This window comes from Pipistrellus hanaki (genome assembly GCF_964339955.1).
Source record: "Pipistrellus hanaki genome assembly, chromosome: 17".
Lineage (NCBI taxonomy): Eukaryota > Metazoa > Chordata > Mammalia > Chiroptera > Vespertilionidae > Pipistrellus > Pipistrellus hanaki.
Window position 1 is genome coordinate 12,231,496 of NC_140519.1, and position 25,587 is coordinate 12,257,082.

The following is a 25,587-nucleotide window of genomic DNA, read 5'->3' on the forward strand; positions in this document are numbered from 1 at the left end:
ATATAGACGGAGTCCCATTTTAGGTTTATCAGCGGTTTTCTAACACGCCTAATTATCAGACAGATCAAGAATATCCTAGAGAAATCATTAACACTGAGTAGGTCATGTCACTTCCAACTTCATGAATTAGGCCCGACAGAGTAAGTTTGCCAGTTTCCAGGCTTGAGCCGACTGTGCAAAAATGCCGATCCTCTGCTCCCAGGACAAACCAAGTTCAGGAGACATGGGTGGACTGAATATACGACAGCAATCGTGGCCTGGCTGAGGCCCTGGGCCCACCTAAAAGGTAGGGAGCCTGTGGCCACAGCGGTCTGGTCACTGTCACATAAAAAAACAGCCACTGGAAACTGATGGAGACGCAGTCCTTTTCCTCTCCGTGTGATCGGGACAAAGTTACGTGGGGCCTACGCCTGGGACACAGTAGCCTTTGTGAGAAATCACTCCATGAACCAGTGCAGACAGCCAGGAGAAAACGAGGGGTGGGAGGAGAAATCAGAAGCTGGGGTGGGAAGTCTGTATGTATCGTGCTTTATGGTGTGGTAGCACACAGTCTGCCTGGTCACGGAAACATTATCAGGAGGAGTGGCAATAACTCCTCTTTGAAAAGTTGCAAACAAGAAATCGGACACGAGTTTTCAGACCTACCCAGAGCTCTGGTTGTTCGCTCTCCCGGGTGGTGTGGTTAGACAATTATAGTCCGTTTCACCTCTTCCAGGAAGCGCGCGACCACGGAAGGAGTCTGTGTGTTTGTTTAACCAGCGGCCGCTCCCCCCACCACCCGGAGCCCAGCTAGACGTCTGGGGATCATGGGAATTAAGTATACAAGACTCACCCTGGCACAAATCTGAAAGCCCCCAGGATAGATCTTGATCCCTTCCAGACAATATGCCTAGAATAAAGGGTCAAAAATACAGAATGTCACAGTAGAGCAAACTGCGGCTCGCGAGCAACATGCAGCTCTTTGGCCCCTTGAGTGTGGCTCTTCCACAAAATGCCATGGCCTGGGCGAGTCTATTTTGAAGAAGTGGTGTTAGAAGAAGTTTAAAAAATTTGGCTGTCAAAAGGAATTTCAATCGTTGTACTGTTGATATTTGGCTCTGTTGACTAATGAGTTTGCTGACCACTGCACTACAGCGTTTTCTAGAAAATGAACACCCTTGAAGTTGTACTACAGTAAAAAGAAAAATCCAATTCACAGTCAGTGTTAATATATATGCATGTATATATTAACTATATTAACTAATCCACTACTGTCTATTATAAAATGATGTAATTTCTATAAATGTAATTATAGATGTAATATTTGGCTGTTTTACCTAATCTAAAATTATGTCATTTCCACACAAAAATATCTATTTTTTAAAATCATTTCCTGAGAATATAAGCTTTCTACTCAAGCCAGTTGAGGTACCTGCCTACTGTACCTGACCTTTACAACGTAGGCTGTGGAAGGTGGAGCATTCTACACGCATTCCAGTATATCTTCTCTATCCATCCCCATTCGCCTCCTGCTCCTGGCCCCCATGGAAAACCTTCAAGCCTCTCCTATTCCACAGCCCAGGCCTTGGAGTCCTTCCTTTCTGAAAGGTTTCATGTCTTGGATAAAACTTTATCCCTATGGTCCCTACCATACCCGGGTTCGTATCCCATACAAATTGAACAACAGCCTTTCCAGCTCACAACAGAATCAGAGGTTTCACCACCTGAGGGGCCCGGGAAGGAACACAGTGGCCAGAGCTTCCCTCAATCCTTGGATTACTCTTGTCGTGAAGAGGAAGAAGGCCTGAAACAGACGGTTCTACTTTTCTGTGGAAGCTACTCTGCTTTTGTCCACCCTGTCTAATGAATGGAAGAGCTTCTTTGCCAAACTTAAGACTTTTGCCGATACTGACGCAATGACTCTGTTCTTCTGTTATCAGGCGGAACTACAGTAAATGATGACCTTACCAGCTGGGTTGCCTCTCATCTCCCACCTTCCCTCTGACATGAAGAGACAGCTAATGTGATTGTTAGGGGAGGAGGAGGCGGCCTTGAGCTTGAGTCTCTCCTAGCAGGCTGACTTCTGAACCAGAGACAATGGGACAGTGAACACGTCTACTGAGATGGACTTCAACAGGGGACAGGCTGGATTGGTCCCCTAAGAAGGAAGAGTGGCAGGCCGGCAGCTTTCTCCATCTCTTTCCATTTTAATAAGATTTGAAGAAGTTTGGTAGGATTTTTTCTTTTTTTGCTACCGTGTTTCCCCGAAAATAAGACCTACTTACAGGTTTCCTTCTGAGTGAAATATAAGGCATTCCCCCGAAAATAAGCCCCTCCCCCTCCCCCCCCCCCCCCCCCCAGACTAAACATGAGAGATTTGGTCCACTGATTCTGAAAGAAATGGAGTCACAAGAAATTCACCAGAAAATTCAGGAATTGGATTGTTATGATGATGTTCCAGAAGATGATGACATGATTGTCATTGAATAAATGAGAAAATTCTTGATACTGTAGGATTCACAGTTTGTCTGGTTTGTGTTGACAACTACCGTACTTCTGTACCGTCTACAGGTAATAAATTTCCTTTATTTTCATTTAACAATAAATGTGTACCGTATTCTTCTTCATGGAAAAAATAAGACATCCCCTGAAAATAAGACCTAGCGCATCTTTGGGAGCAAAAATTAATATAAGGTACTGTCTTATTTTCAGGGAAACAGGGTAGTTACATAATCATGTAAAGTATATTCATAAAGCACTGTCGTTAAGTAGAACTACATTTAAGTGGATGGTTTTTATTCGGAGGTTACACTGGAAGTTTGGTTCTAAAAAAACTGGCCAGTGTTAAAACATTTTTCCAGTGTAGTTTCCTTATCCGGAGTATACAGAGGAGTATACAGAGGAGTTCACAGGCTCAATCGCACCGCAATGTATGTGTGGCGACACAGCCAGTGAGGAAGAGGACTCTGCACAGTCCGAGTTCTTGGATTCTGCAGGGGAGAACCTCATTTTATATGGGAAAGGGATGGGAACCTCTTCTAAGAGCAGGATCTGACAGAGCACCCACCTCCCCAGCCACAACAGCAAACCACCTGTGCATGCTCAGCTGCAATGTCAGAGGATGCATAGAAGAAGAGACACAGACATTGCTATCACAGAGAAAAGTGTTCAGTTCAAATAGAAGCAGAAAACACTTTACATTCCAGTTGTGCTAACAACTCAGAGACAACGGCTTCCGTGGGCACCAGGTCAGCATTCCCGGGGAGAGGACTGGCTTTAAGTGGAGTGGATTACTCCACCAGCCATTGCCCAAGAACTTTCCTAGTTCTCATAGGTATTGCCCCTACGAATCCCGTTAATTGTTTTTATTTTTTGAATGTGCTGTTGATGTTCCCAAAGTGATGATCTTATTATTACACCCAAGATTATTATTATTTTTTTTAAGGATAAAAACCAAAGAGGAAAGGGGGCGGGGACAATTTAGGAAAAAGGAAGGAAATGAAATCAACCTCTTTTTAATAGTCTTTACTTGGCCCTGACCAGTCATTCGGAGCATAGTCCTGTGCACCAAAGGGTCACAGGTTCAATCCTCAGTCAGGCACGTACAGGAGGCAACCATACCTCACATCTATGTTTCTCTCTCTCTCCCTTCCTCTCTCTAAAAATCAACTTAAAAATAACACAACCCTACACCCTGAGGATTTTTTTTTTTTTAAGTATTTTACGTGGTGACTCTTCCATGAGCTCACCATTGTGTCTGTGATCAGGGCAGTCATTTTCCCAAGTCCGCCTGCTGTTAACTCCGAAGGCCCAAAGCAGGACTCGATGTTTCTTAAGATGAGTCTGTTTTACAAAGAGATGCACTTGCAGAGAAGATTTCACTGTTTACAAATAGCGATTCTCAATATCAAAATAGTTCATTTCACTTTTCAAAGTGCTTCTTACAGTAAGAAAACTCTCTTTAGAACTCTATTAAAAATTTACATCGGAAATTAGCAAATGCACACCCTGCACAGGCTGGATGATTATTAAGAACGTGAAGGTCATGTATCTGAGAAAATCTAGATTTCCGCCACTTTTTTTTTTTTAAAAAAAAATATATTTTATTGATATTTTACAGAGAGAAAGAGAGAGGGATAGAGTCAGAAACATCCATCAGCTGCCTCCTGCACACCTCCTACTGGGGATGTGCCTGCAACCAGGTACATGCCCCTGACCAGAATCAAACCTGGGATCTTTCAGTCCACAGGCTGATGCTCTATCCACTAAAACAAATCAGTTTCAGGCCCCCCCCCCCCGCCCATTTTTTAAGGCACCCACTACTTCAGCCCTAATAAAAAAAAAGGCAGAGGATACTCAGAGGGTCCTTGGGAAGGAACCACAATTTCTTCTCATTCCAGACTTCCCAGGAGGCGGGCACAGTGGGACAGTGCCATTGTCATGGTGTGGGTACAGTGTCCTGCGAGTCCAGACAAGTTATTAGGCCAGACGCCAACGTCCTAAGCAGGAAAACGATGGCCCTCCTTTGCGCGGCCTGGGTACGAGCGGAGTCAGCGCTAAGGGAGGCCGGGGCCTCCTCCTGGCACCAAGCCACGCTCAGCTCCAAGGCTGCCCCGATCCGCAGTGAGGTGATGGGGAGCTGGCCTTCCAGGGTCACGGACACTTCAAGGAAAAGGACAGTCCCTGGCAGCCATGTCAGAAAAGAGCGGACGGAGAAGCCAGGAGGAACGTCGCTCTGCGGCTTCGTTTACCTGCCATCAGTTCCTCCACGTAACAGCCAGGCCGACAACAGAGCCCCGGCCACCTGTCAACACCTCAGCGCCCCCAGAATGCTGAGGGTTAGAGCCCTGCCTCAGGCACTCCTGTTAACACATGCGGTGTCAAAGAGCTCTTTGCTGAAGGACCTCTCTAAGGTGGACCTTCTTTGCACACACACACACAAAAATCATCTTTTCCAATGACTTTTCCAAGTAATTAAGCCCTCATCTTTATTATTGGTTGTATTAATAATAACGCAAGTAATAAACTCAAATACAGAGAGCACTCTGTTACATATCTTCTTGGGAATAAGCCATCGTGGTAATTGATCTAGGAGTCATTCTTTTAAGCCGGGAGGCACGGAACTTGGGGAACCAAAGCAATGTCCAAGAGAGAACCCCAAGATTTATTGTCACTGACACCCGCATGGCTTACGACTGACGGCACAACTGCAACGTCTCCTGGCATCCACCTGCTCCGTGCTCTCCTCTTACCCTCCTCCCCTCAGGGACACCTGCACCCTGTGAATTGACCGTGTATGCCTCTAAGGTTTCTTGTCACCCTTTTGCTATAGAATCACTGGCTCAGTGGCTGAGGTTCGGCCATCTAGTATGCTGTCTGGGAAGAAGTATTTGTAGCTCATTCTACAATAGGAGTGGGAAAACCTTTCCTGCCAAGGGCTATTTGGATAGTTATAACATCGTTCTTCGTGGCCCACTGGCCATGCTTGTTCTAGGGCCATACAAACTTATAACTTAAAAATGAGCCTGCAAACATTTAATTAACTCCCCCTAATGCCTTGGCAGGGCCAGACCAAATGATTTTGAGGGCCTTCCATGGCCCGTGGGCCATATGTTCTCCTCCCCTGTTGCAGAAACTTCTCCCAGAACAAATGAATACGGGAGGCATACCCTCACAACAAGGCTCAAAAATCTCTTGAAAAATACAACTAAAATTTGAAAATGGTATCTGTGGATTTATAAGGTTTCAGTGGTAATACAGTTAAAAGGTAGACATTAAAATGATAGTGTACTTTTATGCGAAATATGCTATATATTAGGTGGCACCAGGTTTTTGTGTAGATGATACATTTTTCATAATCTAATGTGCAACTTTAATACTTATTGAATCTTGTATATTGTAATATCCAAGCAAAACACAGCTAATCATAGAATTTTAAAGATGAGTGATTATTTATGGAATAACCTTCACTTCAGAGATGAGGAAACGGAATTTTGGAGTTGTTAGATGATTTCCCCAGTTAAAAGACTGAGAGATTAAAATCCTGTTTTCTCTGTACTAATAGAGAGGTATAATTTTTCTTATTTTTTCTGTCTCCTTTAAATAGGTTTAGTTCTTTACACAAAAATGAGATACTTCCACATTAAAATATAGCCAAAATATAAACAGACACAAAAATATGTTCTCAAATTAGTTATGAAAACATGGTGTTAATGTTATTTATCAATGTTATTAAGCCCTATGTAAATGTTCCCATTTATGTAAAGGTTTTTATATTAGATCCCAAAATTTCTACTGCAAAACATAAGAATGACAAAAGTTCTCCCCCCAAAAAATTTACTTAAATATGTTGAACTAATGATTATCTTCTATACAGCTCCTGTTGGAGGTTATCACATAAATTGTGACCAAGAGCAAAAGACACCCAAAGTGGCTAGAATCAGCGACCTGGATGACCCGCATAAAGATTGAAGGGATAATTTATAAAGTAAGATTCTCAAAACTACTGGAATTCAGATAAATAACCTGGCTAATCAAAAAATATCTCAATCCATAGCAGAGAAAAGGCTTCCTTTTGCGCATGGAAAAGGTGGGGAATCTGTCTGTTTAACCAAACATACTAGTATTCTCCATCTGTTTCTGACTTGTCTATGTTAGCACAATGGAATAAAATATTAAGCAAAAGAACCTGTCTGAGAGTTTTGCTTTAAGAATTCTGGTATAAAAGGGTCAACCAGAACCAAAACACCAAAAAGCTGCAAAGCCTGGGCCTTTCTGCCCCTTTAAAAATTCTTCTCTGGTTGAGTGGCTGTTACTCAGCCAAGGCAGACCCGGCAATCCATCCTCGGGTGCTCGCGTGAGGCTGGATGGGAAGGCAGACCTCGCCCCTGGGAACCCAGAGCAGCAGGCTTCTGAAGCTGAGCTGTTCCAACTGGGGCCTTTCGCTGCGGAATTTAAAATGAGCCGTCCTTTGCATTATCCAAAAAATACCAACCAGCCAAGAGAAAGACAACTTCTGCTGTTGGTTCAATGGGCTCCCACAACCTGGAGCCAGAGGTACTCCTTTGATGAGAGACCAAGCCCCCCAACGCATTAGCAGAGGGTTGGATATTGTCAGTGCTCCAGTTTTAAACCTGAATACCAAGTTTTGTTTTTGTTTCTTTAATGTATTTTATTGATTTTTTACAAAGAGGAAAGGAGAGGGATAGAACTAGAAACATCAATGAGAGAGAAACACTGATCAGCTGCCTCCTGCACATCCCCTACTGGATTTGTGCCCACAACCAAGGTACGTGTCCCAGACCGGAATCGAACCTGGGACCCTTGAGTCCTCAGGCCGATGCTCTATCCACGGAGCCAAACCGGTTTTGGCCCAAGGTTTTAACTCAAGCTAATACAGGCAGTCCTTGTGTTCCATCGGAGATCCGTTCCTATAGCAATCCGATGTAACGCAATTTTCGCCTTAAGTCAGAACCCACCCGAGTCACTCACATGGAGCACGTACACAGCAGTAATGAAGTGAAACAGTAAAATAAAATTTAAAAGATAACAATTCCTGACCTTTACTTGTGATAAATAAGTAATAAAAAATATAAGCACATATGTCGAAATGACAGAACTTTTTATATATATATAAATAAATGGGAGATGGCGATGTAACCAAGAAATGATGTAGGACAAGTCTGACCTAACCCGGGGACTGCCTGTATTTCCTTACACGAAAGCTTCAGAAAAATGTTACATTCTTGAAGAAGATCTCGATTTTGAAAGTATTTGAATACTTTGATTTGCTAACCTTTCAATAATATCCTTTTTAATCTATAACTGCCAGACTTGATAACGATTAAGAATGCAGGAGTCATTCTGGCTAAAATCCCTGACACCATCACTGCTCAACTGTGTGACTTTGTTCGATTATTTAATATCGGAGCCTCTGTTTCCTATGATGGAAATCAGAGAACGTAATGATTTCCCCCTCCATTTGTGATGAAATTCGGAGAGTTAATACATTTAAAGTGCAGCACAGAGCCTAGCAAAGTAGCAATCAATAAATTACTATTATTATAAAAAGCCTTAGACAACTTTTATGGTAAATTCTATTTTCTCAGCCACTTAATTATATATAAACTAGAGGCCCAATGCACAAAATTCATACATGTGTGGTGGGGGGTTCCCTTAGCCCAGCCTGTACCCTCTCCAATCTGCACTCCTCAGGGGATGTCCGACTGCCCCCTAACTGCCCTCCCTGCCGGTCTGGTCATCCCTCACCTGTCCCCCTCTGGGCCTGGTCACCCCCAACTGCCCCCCCACACCAGCCAGGTTGCCCCTAACTGCCCCCCACTGGCCTGATCGCCCCTTGCTGCTCCCCACCCCCCGCTGACCTGGTTGGCCCACACAGCCTGCTGTTCAGTCATTTGGTTGTCCCTCACTAACGCCCCTGCCCGCCTTGTCGCCCATGCAGCCTGCTGTTTCGTCATCTGTCCAGTTGTTTCGGTCGTGACGGCTCCTGGCTTTTTATATATTAGGATAACTTATAGAAATGCAGCCAGATACATTGAACAACTTTTCCTGGCTCTTCATTATGCAAATGTAGAGAAGTATAAAATGAACACCTCAGATATTCTGACATAAATTATACAGTAAAGAGGAAGAGCATCTTGTAGGAGTTGCTGGCATGTTCATATGGAATTAAATCTGAAACAAAGTCAAGCAAATATGACACATTGTAAGTGAAATCCAAATGCTTGTTTATGTAGTCAACTGTAATGTCTCAGAAAAGGCACTGTGCGTTAGAATTTGAAAAAATAATTTTTCCTAAATGCATACGCACAGAGATTTACATAGTTCTATGACATGCTACGAAGATACTAATGGAGCAGTCTATTATTTCTAAAATAATTTAACACTATTTTCATTCTGTCAACAGCATAAAAATTAAACTTTTAAAACCCTGCACAAACAAATTAAGATAACTCAGATCTCCAATCCACAAATTGAAAAGGAGATTTGGTAATTACCTAACTAATTTGATTAATGAAGATGAATAAACTAGACAATTTTGACCCACGGATCCATGTGGGGCCTGAGATGCTTACGTTGACTGTATAAATCAATTTAAACTGGTAAAATGTTCACTGTACTGACTTCACAGCACAAGGGAAAATGAGATTCTACAGCCATTTGGTTATCTTTATTAATGCAAAATGCTAAAAACAATTGCCCACCACGAGACGCACATATTTCCTGACAAAAGTATTGCTTTTGCAAAACACAGACCCAGTCTAAGGCTCACTCATTATCCTTGGCAATTTTGCTCTATGATTCCCTGTTAGAGCACTTTATACAAATGTTGCTTTCAAATTGCTCTATTATGTCATAATCAAAAGGTGGACTTTAGCCAAAATGTTTGTTTACCATGTTGTAGATAGTCAAAACAGTCTGCTGGTGCACTCCTGCGATTAATTCTTACCATTCAGGAGTGGGCTTTGGCCAAAACATTTGATTTCTCTTTTAAGGACTTTTACAATCATGTGCCAGTTTAATCTCACATGAGCCAGCAGCTAAGTGATAATGGAAGTCACTTAATATTGAGTCAGCTTGTTTCTTTGTTGGACCCACACGTGACAAAGAAATACTTTTGATCTTTAATTATCCAAAATACAAAATAACACACTAGTGTGAAATAAGCATTTTCATACATGAGTTTATTGGAGTGTTCAATTTAATCCACAAAGCAATATTGAGAATATGCTAAAATAATCAATCTGATAAATTCAATAAAAAAAAATAAGCAGCATAGTAATAGTGATCAGGATCAACAATTTATTTAGTATGGTCCAAACCAGAATTTATTAGTATGGTACATACTAATTTTTTTCCTTTGAATACAAAGAACCAAAAACTTGGCTCTTGATAAAAGAGAGAGAGAGAGAGAGAGAGAGAGAGAGAGAGAGAGAGAGAGGAGAAAGGGTTTAATTTGATAGCATATAGAGCTCCTGATAAGTAACTTTGGACAGCATTAATTTGGGAGAAATTCAGTTTTCAGCTAGTCAGCTATTGTTTGTCTCCATGTACCCAAAAATGGCATTTCCGTGTCTTTATCAGAATTAGCAAGAAATCACTGGTGTTAACCCACCAGAATCTCTAATGTAAATTGAACATCACGGAAGCTACAATAGAAGCAGGAAACTTATTCAAAGATATTGGAATCTAGACCGAGAGCCAAGAGACAAGACTAGAATGGAGACATTGGTAATCAAGAACAAAATTCAATATTAATGGAGTACTTGGTTGAATGACAGGGCAACTATCAGAGACTCACTGATGAGGGCTGTGTATCGGCACAGGTTGCAGTTTTATAAAGGGAATACATGCTAGCCTCTAAAAAGGTACAAAGGATTGCTAAGGAAAGAAGCAATGGTGCTTCTGGAAATATGAACAACCTGAGAATGGTATTAGCATGCGGTTCCTTTGGGGAAGGAAGCAAGGAAGGAAGGTTTCCTAACTAGGGAAGACCAATTACTGTTCAACCTTCTGTCTTCCCTTCATAGTAAGATTCCAAACTGCCTAGACCTCCATGATCTCTGATAGTTACTACTGGTATAAACTTGAGCAACTTATTTCATCTGGAAGCAACTCAATGTGTAAAATAAGGAATATAATGGTGCCACTTGCTTACTATTCCTGCGATGAACAACTGAGCTTATATGTGTCAACTACTTAGCATAGTTATTGACATGTAGACTGTTTAGTAAAGTGGGCCCCAGTCAATATCCTCCTCATTCTTAGGAGTGATCGTGGAGTCTCTTTTCCTAAGCCCGGCGCAGGCTTTCAGCCCCATTTTCCAGTCTTGCTTCCTAATCTTTCACCCTCTGTCCCAGCCAAACAGCACTACTGACCTCTCCAGCACACCCTGTGGTTTCCAAACTCAGAGCCTTCACTCACCATGTTCTACTTCATCTGGAGTATCATTTACCCAACCACTTCCTCCTTCTCCTGTTGAAATCCTGCCCATATTTCAAGTCTCCTATCCTGTATGCCATCCACTTCAATTCAGATTTATGTCTTAGCTAGTTTGTTTGGGTCTCGTCGCCCTGTTTTCACTCATAACACCGGTCACACTCACCACAGTTCCCCTGAAACTGTAAACTCTTCAACGCTAAGGACATTTTTTGTTGTTGCTGGGACCTCACCCAATAGTATACCAATAAGAGGTCACGAAATTTTGGCTGAATCAAAAACAATACCCAACAGTTAAATATGGGCTATAGAGTGTGTATTTATATAAAATGATTATGCTATTTACAAGAAAAGAGATCGTATAACCCTGAGCTAACAGATTCTGACTATCCATCTACATTTGATCTTCCCAGAAAATGGCAGCAATCATACTCTGTCTGGTTGCTGTCAATGAATCTCATGCCTCATCACTATAAACAAACAGCTCTGACCCCCCCCCCCCCCCCCCCCGCCACTCAAAAGTGTGTGATCAATGGCATACCCTGGTCAAGAGGTTTCTGATTTCAAATTGCAATAAGGATCCCTGCTCAGAATGTCACCTATGGAAACTTAATTATGTATTTTTTTTTCTTTTTCACTTTCACTGGGGGATATGTTTATTAATTTGAGAGAGGGAAGAAGGGAGGAAGGGGAGGGAGAGGGAGGGAAGGAGTAAGGGAGAGAGGGAGAGAGGAAGAGAGGGAGAGAGGGAGAGAGAGAGAGAGGGAGGGAGAGAGGGAGGGAGGGAGAGAGGGAGAGAGGAAGAGAGAGAGAGAGAGAGAGAGAGAGAGAGAGAGAGAGAGAGAGAACAATGATGTGAGAAACATCAATTGGTTTCCTCATTACGTGCCCTGACCAGAGATCAAACCTGCAACCTAAGTATGTGCCCTGACCAGGAACTGAATTCACAACCTTTAGATGATGGATGCTCCAACCAACCAAGCCACCGGCCATAGCATCTCTTTTGAATGTTTTGTAACATTGATATGATTAGGGCATGTTGCAGAAAAACTTAGCTGAGGAATGGTAGAATATTATTTTATGTATTTCTGTTTTTTTCCAGGGTTTAGTTATCAGGAGATATTAAAACAAAACCTCATATATTTGATAGATGCTGAAAGAAATCGCTATGTAAATATTAACACTTTCAAAATTGGACATGTTTAATGAGTCCTACTCTGTCCCACTACCTGGAATGGTTTGTGTCTTATCAAAGCTTACATGCTCAAAGAATGTCCACTGAATTACATGCTATAAGCTTGCATTATCTCTCTATCACCAATGCTCAGAAAGTAAAATTCATGGCCACAATGTGTGGTGGCTTCTCAGGCGGCCATAGAATACTGTCTGGTATGAGGAGTTTTCCCAGATGAGAAAGAATGTCAGCTGGTGGCGTTTGGAAAAGAAGAGAATGGCAAACAGAATTTTGTCATTGATTTCATGTAGAAGGAGATTATCATGGAAATGTTTTCTATTTTTTTAAATTCTGCCTCAAATATCTGTTCTTTCCCTACAGAATGTTGTTTTTCAGAGAACAGTAAAAAGCCTGGATTCTGAAGTCAGACTGGCTTTCACACCCCAGGGACATCACTGGGGGAATGAAACTGTCTAGGCCTGTAGATAGACTTGACCTTCCTATGCCTCAGTTTCCCTGTCGATAAAATAGCAATAACAGGACCTGCAACACAGCGTTGTTAGAGAATCAAATGAGGTGAGGCAACAGGACCAACAAACATCTGCCTTTGTCCTTTTTTCAGGGAGCCAGTTCCGATTCAGCCAGTTGGGCAGCAAAGGACATAAAGAAACCAGAGCATATTCAGGCTGAATCACCATCTGCATCTGACCTACGTTACGTCATTGAGAAAAAACCTGCTACCTTAGTTTACACTTTGAACAATCGCCTTAGTTCTCCACCTCACTTGGCACCTACAGACCGGGTCCTCATGTCCAGGATCCACTAAACGTCTTTGCATTTCAAATAAAAATAATAGCCACCGTCAAGTATGTTAATGTCCATAATCATTGTAATTTTTGTAAATTATAACTGTCAGTGGTCACAAACCCACCCAATGAAAACATAAGGTAACAATTTAGCCTTTATAGTCCTTCTCTCTGAAAAGAAGAGCCACTTGTAGGAAACTTAAGTAGAAAGGCAAATTTATAACATTTATTCTAAAAATAGAGGGACCTTTTTTCCCTTCCCCAATGGGATTATTTCTATGGTGATATTTGCTAGCAAATATCTGCAGCCAAAAGTGTACCACTGCTTTTAATTTCTATTATAGACTGACAATGCACAGTACTACGTTAGCTTCTGGAGACAGTGTTTAAAGAATATGTTCAAAATATGTAGAATATACCATAAAACCATTGCTATTAACAGAGAATTTCAACTATGTTTCTGCCCATATAAATAAAATCTCATAAACATTACAATTTTCTTCATTATAAAAAGTTACTCTGAAGAGATGGGGTTTTCCATTATAAATATATGTAAATAAAACTATAGTTTTGGTCCTGATAATTCAAATTATGTTTGATTGGACTCTCTTTTTGGGGTATTAACATTTCATAAAACATTTCCTAGAATAAGAAGTAGTACTGAACTGAAACATTTGCGTGTATCAGAAATGAACTGATCTAAACAATATTCCCTGTAGGTTACATTTTTATTTTATTTTATTCTATAGAACTTTGCCATTTTAATAACACCAACACTGAGCAAGAATGTAAGCTAACCTAATCAGAAAATGTATGGCCCCATTCTGTTAAGATGCCGCTCATCTTGGGGAAAAGAAAGAACTCAAGTCAATCCAGTACTGTTTTGCATTTAAACATCATAAAAATGGTTTAAGAATTTTTTTAATTTTATTTTTGGAAGAAAATTTCTCAGGATGCTTAAGCACGGAATTTCAGAGGTTGTTTTGTTAGTTGCATGTTGCATGATGCTTACAGAAGCCTCGGACTTTAAGTCTAAAGGAAACTCTGCCGTGTTCCTAACTGACCTCAGCATAAGCAGAGTGGAGGAGCCGGGCGGGGTGCATGGGCCTCATTCCCATTGTGTGAGAAGAAAAGGAAAATGGCGGCTGCACATGAGCCCAGCACCCATGGCTGGAGCAATGACAAGACAGATTAGGATGTATATTAAATCTCACACATGACTGCCTCTCTGTATCAGGGTAAAAAATACTTGCTCTTACATACATTAGGGACCAGTGTTGGTCTGACATCTACATTAATATTGACAGCATATCAACATTTATTTTCACATTTACTGAGTCAATAGCTAGTCTAAACCTGGTAAAACTTAGATAACAGAAATGAAAAAATATATATATCTAACAAGCAGCCTTATTTTTTCATATCTAAAAAAAATTTAACCCCCCAAATAGTACTGGGCTTTCATGAGTTATCAATCCTACCGCAATACATCACTGGCATACACAGCTGTGACTTGGTAATCCAATCTCATTTGTCAAAAAATAAATTTGGTAGATAGAGAATGATTCTAGAAAAAGAAACTCCTGCACAGACAAAAACATAAATACCATATGCAGAGCAGACTGATTATTTTTAGAAAGCTAGATTAGCACCACTGTATTAATTCAGCTCCTGTACATTATTTTCACAGACAATGGGGTATTGCTAGGCAATAAATTCTTGTCTGCAAAATAACCAGGGATGTAAAACGCACATAAAGCTTACAAAAATGGAAAATACCAACTTGCCAAATTTGTTTATGATTTTTAACATATTCTTTTGTATTTGACATGTCGAGAATTGGAACACTATGAGAACTGGGTTAGCGAAAAGAAAGTCATTATTTACTTTGTTTTTAAATATCACAAAACTAAACAGAAGCTTATCTTCCTTTCAAGGCAATATCTTGGCTTCATGCATAACTAAATGTTGTTTTCCAAGAATGGCTATGTTACACTCTGCTTTGAAGTATGTTTACCTTTACTGCTATTCTCAAAGACACGCTAATGCTTTTAAGGTGCACACATATTTTATATATATTACACAAGAATGCAACAAAATAAAACGTTTACTTTTTTTCCATCTTAGTCTAGTCTCATGTTATCAGTGAATGGGGAGAGATATAAAGAACTCAAAATTTAAAACAAAACGGTAGGACCTGTTATTCTTCTAAAGCTTATATTTATATGGTTGGCTTAGTTTGCTTAGCATGTATCACATGATCTCATTCATGTGGAATCTAATGAACAAACTAAATTGATGAACCAAATAGATCCAGAGACACAGAAGCATGGGACAGACTGTCAAATCTCAGAGGGAAAGTAGGGGTGGGTGGGTGGACAGAAAGAGATCAACCAAAGACTTGTATGCATATACACATAACCCCTGGACACAGACAAGAAGGCCTGGGGTGGGAGGCTGGGACAGGCGAGAAGGGATTAATGGGGGTGAGAATATCTATAATACTTTTAACAATAAAGATTTTTTTAAAAAAAGAAAAAGACACTGATGGTTTCTTAATGGGCAATTTTAATAAGCACTTTTTTTTATCTTGGTATGAATCAAAACTAATAAATAAAAATAAATGGTTGGCATTTTGATTTTAGTTACTAAGTTCTGATTGGGAGCACTATCTTTCAGGGGAAACAAAATCATAAAACCAAGCAAAATGCCCTGGGTTTTAAATGCCTCATGCAACAACACTGTAAGTGCCCTTTGCTCATCTCCAGCGTCAGCCAACCTTTTATTAAGTCACTAGAGGCCTGGTGCACGAAATTCTGTGCATTAGGGGGATCCCTCAGTCCAGCTTGCACCCTCTTGCAGTCCCAGACCCCTCAGGGGATGTCCGCCTGCCAGCTTAGGCACGTGGAAATCCCCCTCACAGTTCGGGACCCCTCACTCCTTACCACCCGCCTGCAGCAGAGGCAGGAGAGGCTCCTGCCACCACTGCCGTACTCGCCAGCCATGAGCCTGGCTTCTGGCTGAGTACCAGGGGGCAGCTCCTGCATTAAGTGTCTGCCCCCTGGTGGTCAGTGTGTGTCATAGTGACCAGTTATTCCACCATTCGGTCAATTTGCATATTAGGGTTTTATTATATAGGATGCCTTAGATAGGAGACAACCTTCCTCCCTTTCTCAGAACTCTGTGGAAGATGGCTCAGGTTCAAGTGACACTCTTAGTGCTAATTATCTCCATAAGATCCATGTGTGCAAGACCTTGAGCATGAGGCCATTTTGTGAGGCCACAGCCAAATTGCAGCCAGGATTATAAGCCCTTCCCTCCATCAGCCCTCCCCCCACCCCTACTTTGAAAAGTAGGTAAACAAAGGCAGAGACAAGAGGCTCTTCTAATGCCCTGTGCTCGCTTCTTCTAACAAGACGCAAGTAAGAGGACAGAGGTAGAGCCACGCCTGGCACAGCAGTGAAACTGCACGCGAGAGCTTGAGATGTTTGTAGCATGAAAGCCGGGTAATTAATATCAGCAGAGTAAGTCCCCGGAAAAGTGAAAGGGTCATTTCCACAAACAATGAATCATCAGGCTTGTGAGAGAGGCAGCCTCTGTCCCCCACCAGGAGTCGTTTTTTTATGCTCAACACAGCGATGTGAAATGAACTATTTTCATAAACAGATGGTCTTTAGGATAATGGCTTGTACTTTTTAATTTCCTTTCTGGCAGTACTTCATGCCAAGTGTCAGGGATGTCAATAGTCTTCATTAGAAGTGGCCTGATATTGCTGGGATCTTTTGTACCGAAAAGACCCATTTCCCTCCCAATAGTATACGTGGAAAGCAGGGAAGTTTAAGAAGCTACAGGAAGATCAACATTTAATTTATTTAAACCGAGGGGAAGTGAATCCTCATCCAATCCCAAGATTAAAAATTTCAGGTCTAAAGCATTCCTTGTATCTTTTCGACTCCACGGCTTCACCGTCCTTCGGAAGTCAGTAATCTCTAAATGCTGTCACAGCAAACATCTTTTGTTCCTCAACCGTATTCTTAACAAGGGGTAAGTGATGCCCCATTTATAACATTTTCAATTCATAGAGTCCACATGTGGTCATGTCCTAGCATAGCCAGACAGAGTGTACATTTCAAAAACAAAAAAAACCCCAAAACTAAACCTCATAAATCTCCAGAAATTCCTCACATCTATTATTTTTACCTTCTGCTGCTGATGAGCCTGTTGGGCTCTGTACAGAGGAAATTACAAGCGCTCCAGAAGATTTGGCAAGAAGATGCTAGAAGAAAACAATGGGCAAAAAAAAAAAAAAAAAATCTTAACTGAAGCATCCTATCCAGCTTTGGCTACCATTTACATATTTGAAATTACAGCTAATAAAATGGAAATTCCATTGAAATGGAATAAATTGTTTTCTGAAATCCCTATCTGATTACTGCTGGTGATGTCTGAAATTAAACATGTGAAGCTACACTCAATATACTTTTTGGAATCCAACTGAAGGCGAACGTGCTATTGAAAAATCGGTCTGTTTATACAATTTTCCAGTTAGGAACCGAGGTACTTGAATCCCCCTAATACTTTTACTCCTGGCCTTGTGATCACTTTTCCTATTAATATATGTTACCAAACAAATCTCTCTCTGCTTAATAGATGTTTGGAGGCTGTTGGAACAGCTGCTAACTAGTAAGGAAATGCCAGTAGAACTATTTTATAGTCACACATTTAAATACCACTGGAAGTCAGCTTAGAGCCGATGCCAAGGGAAATGCTTATGTTTAAGGCATATCCCGCATAGTGATAAAAAATTAATAGGTCAAAAAAATCTTTCGCCCAAGTTATATACACACAATGCCAACACAACCAAGGGAACAGCAAAAGCCTAACCACCAGGCTTATGAGTATTTTTTTTTTTTTTCTGTTGACTCATTCTAAATGTCCATTTTTCCACCACGTTGACCAGGTATGCGTCATTTTGAAGACACCATCTTCTAACCCACATAGGAAAATGGCCTTAAAGAAAACAGAACTCCTGTGACGTTCAAACAGGACTTAATGTACATGCTTAATGTTTGTCAAATACATAATTGAGCCAAAACCAGTTTGGCTCAGTGGATAGAGCGTCAGCCTGCAGACTGAAAGATCCCGGGTTCGATTCCGGTCAGGGGCATGTACCTGGTTGCAGGCACATCCCCAGTAGGGGGTATGCAAGAGGCAGCTGATCGATGATTCTCTCTCATCGATGTTTCTAACTCTCTATCCCTCTCCTTTCCTCTCTGTAAAAAATCAATAAACTATATTTTAAAATAAATAAATAAATACTTGATATTTGTTCTTATATTTCATTCATCAGAAAGATAAGAATAGGTAACAAATTATGTGCAGACTCATTCCAAAGGATTCCATCTTGTAATCAAGTTGGGAGGTGCAAGCTACCATCGCCAAAGATCAAACAAAACAAAACGAAAACCACTGCGCGAATATCAGCTGCTTCCTCCTCCATATAAAAAGTGAAAATCGCAATGCAAAAGATCTGAGCAAAAACAAAGTGATCGGTTAACCTCAGTCAGCACACACACACTTCTCCACGACTGGCCCGCGCACGGGGCTGACACGCTAACCACTTACCGCCTTCTGCACAACTTCCTGAGCTCTTAACACACCATCCGGAAACAGGGAACCAAGGACCCATCCCACTACAGAAACCCATTGTATTATTGTAAAACCAAGTCCAGTACTTAAGGAACTTAATACGAACGTCTCCCACTCCCAACAGGGAGGAGAGAAAGCAGGAGGGATCCAGGCTTCGCACAGAACCCACAGCTCATAGGGCCAGAAGGCTGCCCGGTTGGGCCATTTCCTCATAGCGAAAAAAGTATATTTTAAACTCATCATATCTATTCTTATCTCTTTGAAAATCACTGCGGGGCCTTTACAAGGGTTAGTCCCACATGCCTCGGGAATGGCCTGGCACTTAGCCAAAACAGAGCTTGAGAAGGCCAGATAAGAGCCAACTGTTAGAAAGAAATTAGAAGGAAAAAAAAAAAAAAAATCTCCATTCTAATGAATAAGAACTGCTAAACCAGGGAGCATTCGCAAGGGACTTATAAAAAGACGTGGCGTGGGTTATTTAAACACCATCCTTATTGCAGGCATTTTTCCTCACTGATATCACTGGGTTGATCGAACGAGCTCACTTCTGTCCATCCCTCCTTCCTGCGGTTCCTGCCACCGCTGGGCAGGGACAGGGCTGGCCCACCTGAGCCCGGGCCCACCGAGAAAAGTAACGGACAGGTCAGTTGTGCGGACCTTAACGGTAACTTTAAGAGATCTTTACTTTAAAGGGAACTCACTCTTGTGATGCTGTTAGACATAAAAAAAAAAAATAAAGACTTGACATTCAGTACCTGCAAGTGAAATTCTACATGCAGGTCCCTGCCCAGGTAAAGGCTGGCACTGTAAGAGTTTCTGAACTTGATACTCAGACCAGAAAGCCAGGAGCAAAATCTACTCAAGACCCATTCCGGGTTTCCTCTCTCTGGCTTTCCTCTCCTTCCATACCAGGCCCGTGGTGGACACCACCAGGCCATCTCTTACTGCTCATGGGTCTAACTCTTCGCATCTTTTTCGCCTTGAACGCCTTAGCAAAAAAATATTCTTACCCAAACACAGTGAGAGGCTCCTTAAGACTAAGGTTTCATGCTAACGCCCTCAGACGATTGGTGATTAATTAACATCAAGGAACTGCTCGAGTGCAGTGGAATAAAACCGAGGGCGCAGGTATGAAATATCTTTATGGGTTCCTGATTGCCGGTCTCTGCCGAGAACCGTGGCACGGAGCCCAGCCGTGCCAGACCCCCTTCCGCCACTACATAAAACGTGAAACAAGGGGGGGGGGGAGGGGGGGAAGAAATGTCTCCATAAAAATTATAGTTTCGAGTGAAGAACACAATGATTAGTTCAGTATTAGCAGTTAATTAGAGCGCCATTTTCATTTTTATGGACAGCTTTTTGCTGCAGCGGTCAGAGGGGCTGACCACTGTCAAGTTCAGTACTCTATTCCGTTTCCCCAACGCCCACTGGATCTACCAACTGGCCTACATGGCAGATAAGAGTGCACCATTGAGAAAGGTGACCTTGACGCTACTCATTTGACCTGTCGAAACTTTACTTTGAAGTTCAAGAGCACTCATGCGCAAATATTTTTAACACTGGTATCTTTATAAAGGTGTACTGAGTAAACACATCTCCTGGCAGATTTAAAACGCCACCTAGGTTTGCCAAAAGGAAGCAAAGGGGGGGGGGGGGGGGAAACGGACTTTTTAAATACATAATAATGATTTATCTAAATAGGCTTTTTTATGCACCCAAACCCCGAACCACCTTTGATCCAGTTATAATTAAAGCCAAAAGCACAGCCGTCTCATTTAATTCCAATATGGGTAGTTTTAATGCATAAAGTTTCGCATGTGGTTTTTAGCTCACGACCATCTGTTTCTGGATTTCATATATAAACAGGACACTTTAGGGAACAGAGATTAATTCAGTTTTGGAATGCCATTCAAAACGTGTTAGCTGTTTCCCTGGCCAGGTCAACCAAAGCAAAAACAAGTTAAGCGCTCATTTTGCAAAGTAGCATTAACATTGGAATTATTGTATAATGGACCCTGACTAGGTCTTATGTTTTAAATTACGGGTCTCTCTCAAATAAAACTATTAATCTTTTTTTGTCTCAGAATGTTTTACAGTGCTGTTACACTTATTAGCTGCTGGCAGCGGAGAAACTTTTAAATGAAAGCCAAATTGCTTTGGTCATGAGAAAGGAAATTAAAGCCCGCTCTGGGGGGAAAAATTTCACTGTGAGATCCTCCCAAGGTAGAGTTTCATAACCTCCTGCATGCCTGCTAAAGATGTCACCGCATGCAGGACCGCGTATGGTACTGATATAAAAAGAAAGCCTTAATGGGAACAACATGTTCATTTCTGAGAGATTAAGAGCTGCTGTGTTTTTACACTGGGGGACAGGCTGGAGTTGGAGAGTCGGAGGCGTGTGTGTGTGTTGAGACAGAGAGAGAGAGAGAGAGAGAGAGAGAGAGAGAGAGGAGAGAGAGGAGTGGTGAGGAGGGAGGCTCAGAGGCAGCCCGGGCAGGCAGGGTGACTCACCGAGCTCGCTCGGTGGGCAGTCTTTCACGAAGAAGATCTCGCCGAGGTTGTCGTCCTCGGGGGCCAGGCCCTGCTGGTGGAGCTGGAGCTTGCGCAGGCCCTCGGTCTGCTGATGCTTCACGGAGCGCACGTGCTGCACCAGGTTGAGCTTGACCTTGGTGGAGTAGTCGCACAGGGCGCAGTAGTAATAGCAGGACTCCGGGTTGGCCGCGCTCTCTTGCTTCTGCAGGTGCTGAGAGAGAGAGAAGGGGCGTTAGCACGGGGCTTCGGACAAGAGTCACCCCACCGAGCCACGACGCCCGTCCTCCTCCAGAGGCTGGATAACTGGTCCTTAGAAGACCCCGCCCGGCCTGTGTCTGAAAAGGGAAGGGATCTCCTGAGGATCTACTTCAAATGAGCGCACCTAGACCCAATAAAGGAGACGAGCCTTCTTAGCTCGTTCCTGTAAGGATGTGTTTTCGCAAACAAAATCAAGTTTTCCCCAGGTATCTGGAGAAGTGGTTATCATTGGAAGCAAGACAGGTCCATCGAGGTGTGAGAATACCTGGGTAATGAGGTTGGCGGGAATGGGGAAACGTCTCGATGTTTCCAGGCTAATCAGAGTCAAGACCAAAACCTTCCCCATAAGCCGAAACCCGCAAATGGCATGACATTCGGCATGTCCGCGATGGGAATGGTTTCAGGTTTAATTAATATTTTAGTGTAGCACAAACCAAAAGCAAAAACAATCTGGGCATATTTCAGCCGAGCTCTCTTGTGATAGGGGTTACTCTGTTACAAATACTGACTCAAACGTAAATGTTTATTTAAATTTTCCATAAATCTGCATGCATGGAATAAACTTACATTTTCTATAAACAAAAATGTTTCTCTTAATTATATGTTAGATACACTAAAAAGTTAAGTAACTTAATTTGAAGTTTAATCTAATTCAAAACAGACACGATGATGTGAAGCTTTTTATTTTTACCATTCACAGTGACCCGCAACAAATTTTTGCTAAAAAAAAAATCTGTTTTCGCAAGCTCTGCTGACTCTGATTTCTGCCCACAGCGTGTAACAGGATCCCCTTAAATTCTGATTTTTTCAATGGAAAAACTTTTACAACTCCCAAACATATTCTGTTACAGTAGTTCATTTTTTTTAAAAAACTCTCTCCCCCCTTTTAATTGGGGCGGTTCAATTCCACACAAACAAGCAAACTCCCAAAATAAGAATAGCAACAAAGAGAAAAATATTAATAACTGTGATTCAATATAAACGACCTGAGTTTTAGTAATTCATTAAAATATTTTTATGTACTTCTTTTAAAAATACTTAAATGGGCACAGGTGGTATTTATTTGGCCTTAGATTAGTTGGATAAGGGTTTGGCGTTCTGAAATTCAAACAAAAAAAAAAAACTTTATACACAGGATCAAACATGTTGATTTCTGCCTCCCCTCCCCCACCCCCTGCTTTTCCTGCATCTGAAAGTGGTTAGTAAGGAAAGAATAACTAGCTGGTGAGCCTTTCCAAACACCAGAAGACAGGACCCATATATTATATTTGCTTAACGCTGGTGGACAGAAATTTTCTTTTCTTTTTTTTTTAAATCGGGAGAAGCGACTGTTCTATTCGAAAGCGTCATTCCCTAGATTTCGGTAAAAGGTGCCCTTTCTGATCATTCCCATTCCCAGCAAAGCCAGCCCCCAGAGCTCCCTACCTGAGGGCCCGTGGCTTTCCCTGAGCCCAGGAAGCTGGGCAGAGGCCCTGAGCGATGCTGAGCACCTGAAACCAGCTTCTCCTTCCCTGGGCGGGGCCCTTAAAGAGACCCCCACCCACACCTGCGTCTTCCGGGGACCCTGCTGTGCCTGAGACACACCAGCCGGGGTATTGTCCCCTGAGACCGTCCAGGAAGTGACCCTCTCCGGGGCTGGCGACCAGATTTGCCTGAAGCCACAGGCAGTCTGAGTGTGTGTGTGTGTGCGTGTATGTGTTGTGTGTGCGTGTATGTGTTGTGTGTGTGTGTGTGTGTGTGTGTGTGGTGCACACACACTGTGGGCCCCTGCAGATGGCCTTTGCTCTTAGAAGACACCAGAATACTTCCGGGAGGGAAGGGAGGAGAAATTAAACTGTTTTTTTTTTCTCATGTAAATAGAGTCACCATTCACCCCCATTGGTATTCAACCAAGGTCATTCCTAAGACTTCAGTCCTCACTGTGAGTGTGAATAAATTCTTCCCCACACAGTCCTCCTCCCTTCCCTGCCTGCTGGGAACCCCTGTGCTCCTGGATCCCGGGGAATTGCAGATGGCACCCCGGAAAGGAACGTCCTTGGGCCGCACAGCTGCACAGGCCCTGGCTCCCTGTCCCTGCGCTGTGCTGGGAGCAGCAGGCCACGGCCATTCAGGCCGCCCTGTCAACTGTGAGTTTTTCATTGGAGGCACTTTCACGTTTAAAGATAAAACAAAAAACAACCACCACCATCACAAAACTTACTCTCTGGGCCAACCCATCTTCATCCAGTGTGGCACGGCCGAAAGCTAGCAGGCGATGCTCCCTGCCCCGGAGCAAGCCAAGCATATCCAGCGTGCCCGCCACAGTCCCGGGCTAACGGACATGCACAGAAACAAAAGCGGCCGCCGGCCCCCATTATCTGATCTTCCGCACAGCACAAAAAGCGGCCCTGGAAGTGCCAGGAAGCCTGCAGGTGTGAGCCCCTTAAAAGAAAAGGCCCGGCCTAAATAGATTCTTTGACTGTCAGGGATTAGAGTCATGGCACTAGCGGTAACACACATCGTTCCCTTTAATTTACGAAATTTTCTCACGCGCCTGCAAGGGCTCAGCCCATCGGGGCTCGCAGAGGCCATTGAAATGTCTTAAGTTTTAATTAAGTTGGAGTTGTCAGAAGAAAGCTTTCCTGGCACGGAGTCAGGGTCATTAATTACTGCTATCTTTGTTTCTCTCTGTGCAGGGAACTCCGCTGACTTGTAGGATTACTTACCCGGGCCTGTTTGCCTGCGCCTGCAACTCCCATTCTCCTCCAAGCGGGGCTTATTAACCAGTTTACCAATTACTTCCATCAGTTTTAGGTGCAGAGCGTTCGCGCAATCTTAAGTCTTAAAAAAAAAACGCATTTCTCCTGAGTGGCTGAGGGAACAGGGTTGATACCAAATTCGGTGCAACTCTAAAGAATCCTCACGTTTTTCACATCGCCCTCTACTCAACACACCTATTCGTTCTCTCAGGGCCTGTGACTTCGCCTGTGAGCCAGGGCTAATCAGTTTTAAAATTATTTACCTCACCCAGGAACATCGTCCTGGTTGGAAACATCAGTTTCACCTAATAACGTCTCAAGCAGGCAAATACTTTTTGTTTCTAGGTCAGATCGCTGACACTATCACTGATAATAGATGTGTTATATATCTAATTATGTATGTAAAAGTTGGAAAAATCATATATATATATTTTTTAAATCAGGGAGTTAAATTTTGGTTTTGATGGGAGAGTACACTATTTGCAGATAATCTGCTTAAGGTATATATTTAGTATGTGTCCCTTAGGTTCCACATCCTATCTCATCCTCACAGCTTACAGAAAACAGCAAAATAAAACAATGTACTTCAGATTCAGCAACAAAAATGAAGCGAGATAATTGTCACAAAAATTAGGAAATATAATAAAAAGTAATCCTGAATCAAAACATATCTAGTTCTGTCTAGGATGTTCTGGGATGGCTAGATTTAGTCTTTGAACGTGATAACATGGACTTTTAATCGATGAATAAAGTGGGTGAGAAAAGATTTACAAACCCAGGCAAATCCAATGACCAGAATCACTCATTTCTTTCCGATGAGCACAGGATACCACTTCAAAATATTTTTTTTCTAGTAATCTCAATGCCATCCGCCATGAGTAGCAATAACAAACATGTGACCAGCAAACAGGCACCATCTCAGACATGGCGCCCTGGCTGCCATCATTGGAAATCATCATTATAATATTAATGACTCATCATGACCTGATGATTTTCCAATGAGAAACTTTTGAGCCCAGAATTTGGATTAGACTCCAGGGTTTCCATTCATTCTGGTCTAAACATGGGTCAGTTACTTTGTGTGGGAGAGGGAAATTCCGGGTTTGACTGATGGCTGATACGATCACCTCTCACAGATACAACCACGGTATGTTGCCATTATACTCTTCTGTTTACTAAACTTGAAATGCTGCACCTGACAAAGAAGGGTAGAGTTTTCCACCAGTTCTCAATAAAATTTCTAAATGCTATTTCTAATCCCCAGCAAACATATAAAAGTTCAAGTATACATGAAATAAATTAGATACCTAACCAAACATAGCTACTCGGTTCAATGGATAAAATCCAAGTTTCCTGAAAAAGTAGTGAATATCTTCACATAGACAGTTTCAAAGCCAGATGTTAAACTGAAGCTCGTCTTCCAGGATTAAACAATTACAAGATCTGAAGGCTTCATTCTCCACCTGGTTCGTGTGTCTTTCCTATCACCCCA

At 42.2% G+C, this 25,587-nt stretch overlaps 1 protein-coding gene across 6 annotated transcripts in view; it reads right to left on the reverse strand.

Annotated features, from left to right (window-relative positions):
- Positions 1-25,587, reverse strand: part of ZFHX4 (zinc finger homeobox 4) — a 194,615-nt gene that overhangs the window by 72,724 nt on the left and 96,304 nt on the right. For all 6 annotated transcript variants that reach the window (XM_084864891.1, XM_084864887.1, XM_084864892.1 and 3 more), the window contains exon 4: positions 21,079-21,310. In XM_084864891.1, the coding sequence (XP_084721017.1) occupies positions 21,079-21,310 (232 nt within the window). The remainder of the gene's footprint in view (positions 1-21,078; positions 21,311-25,587) is intronic.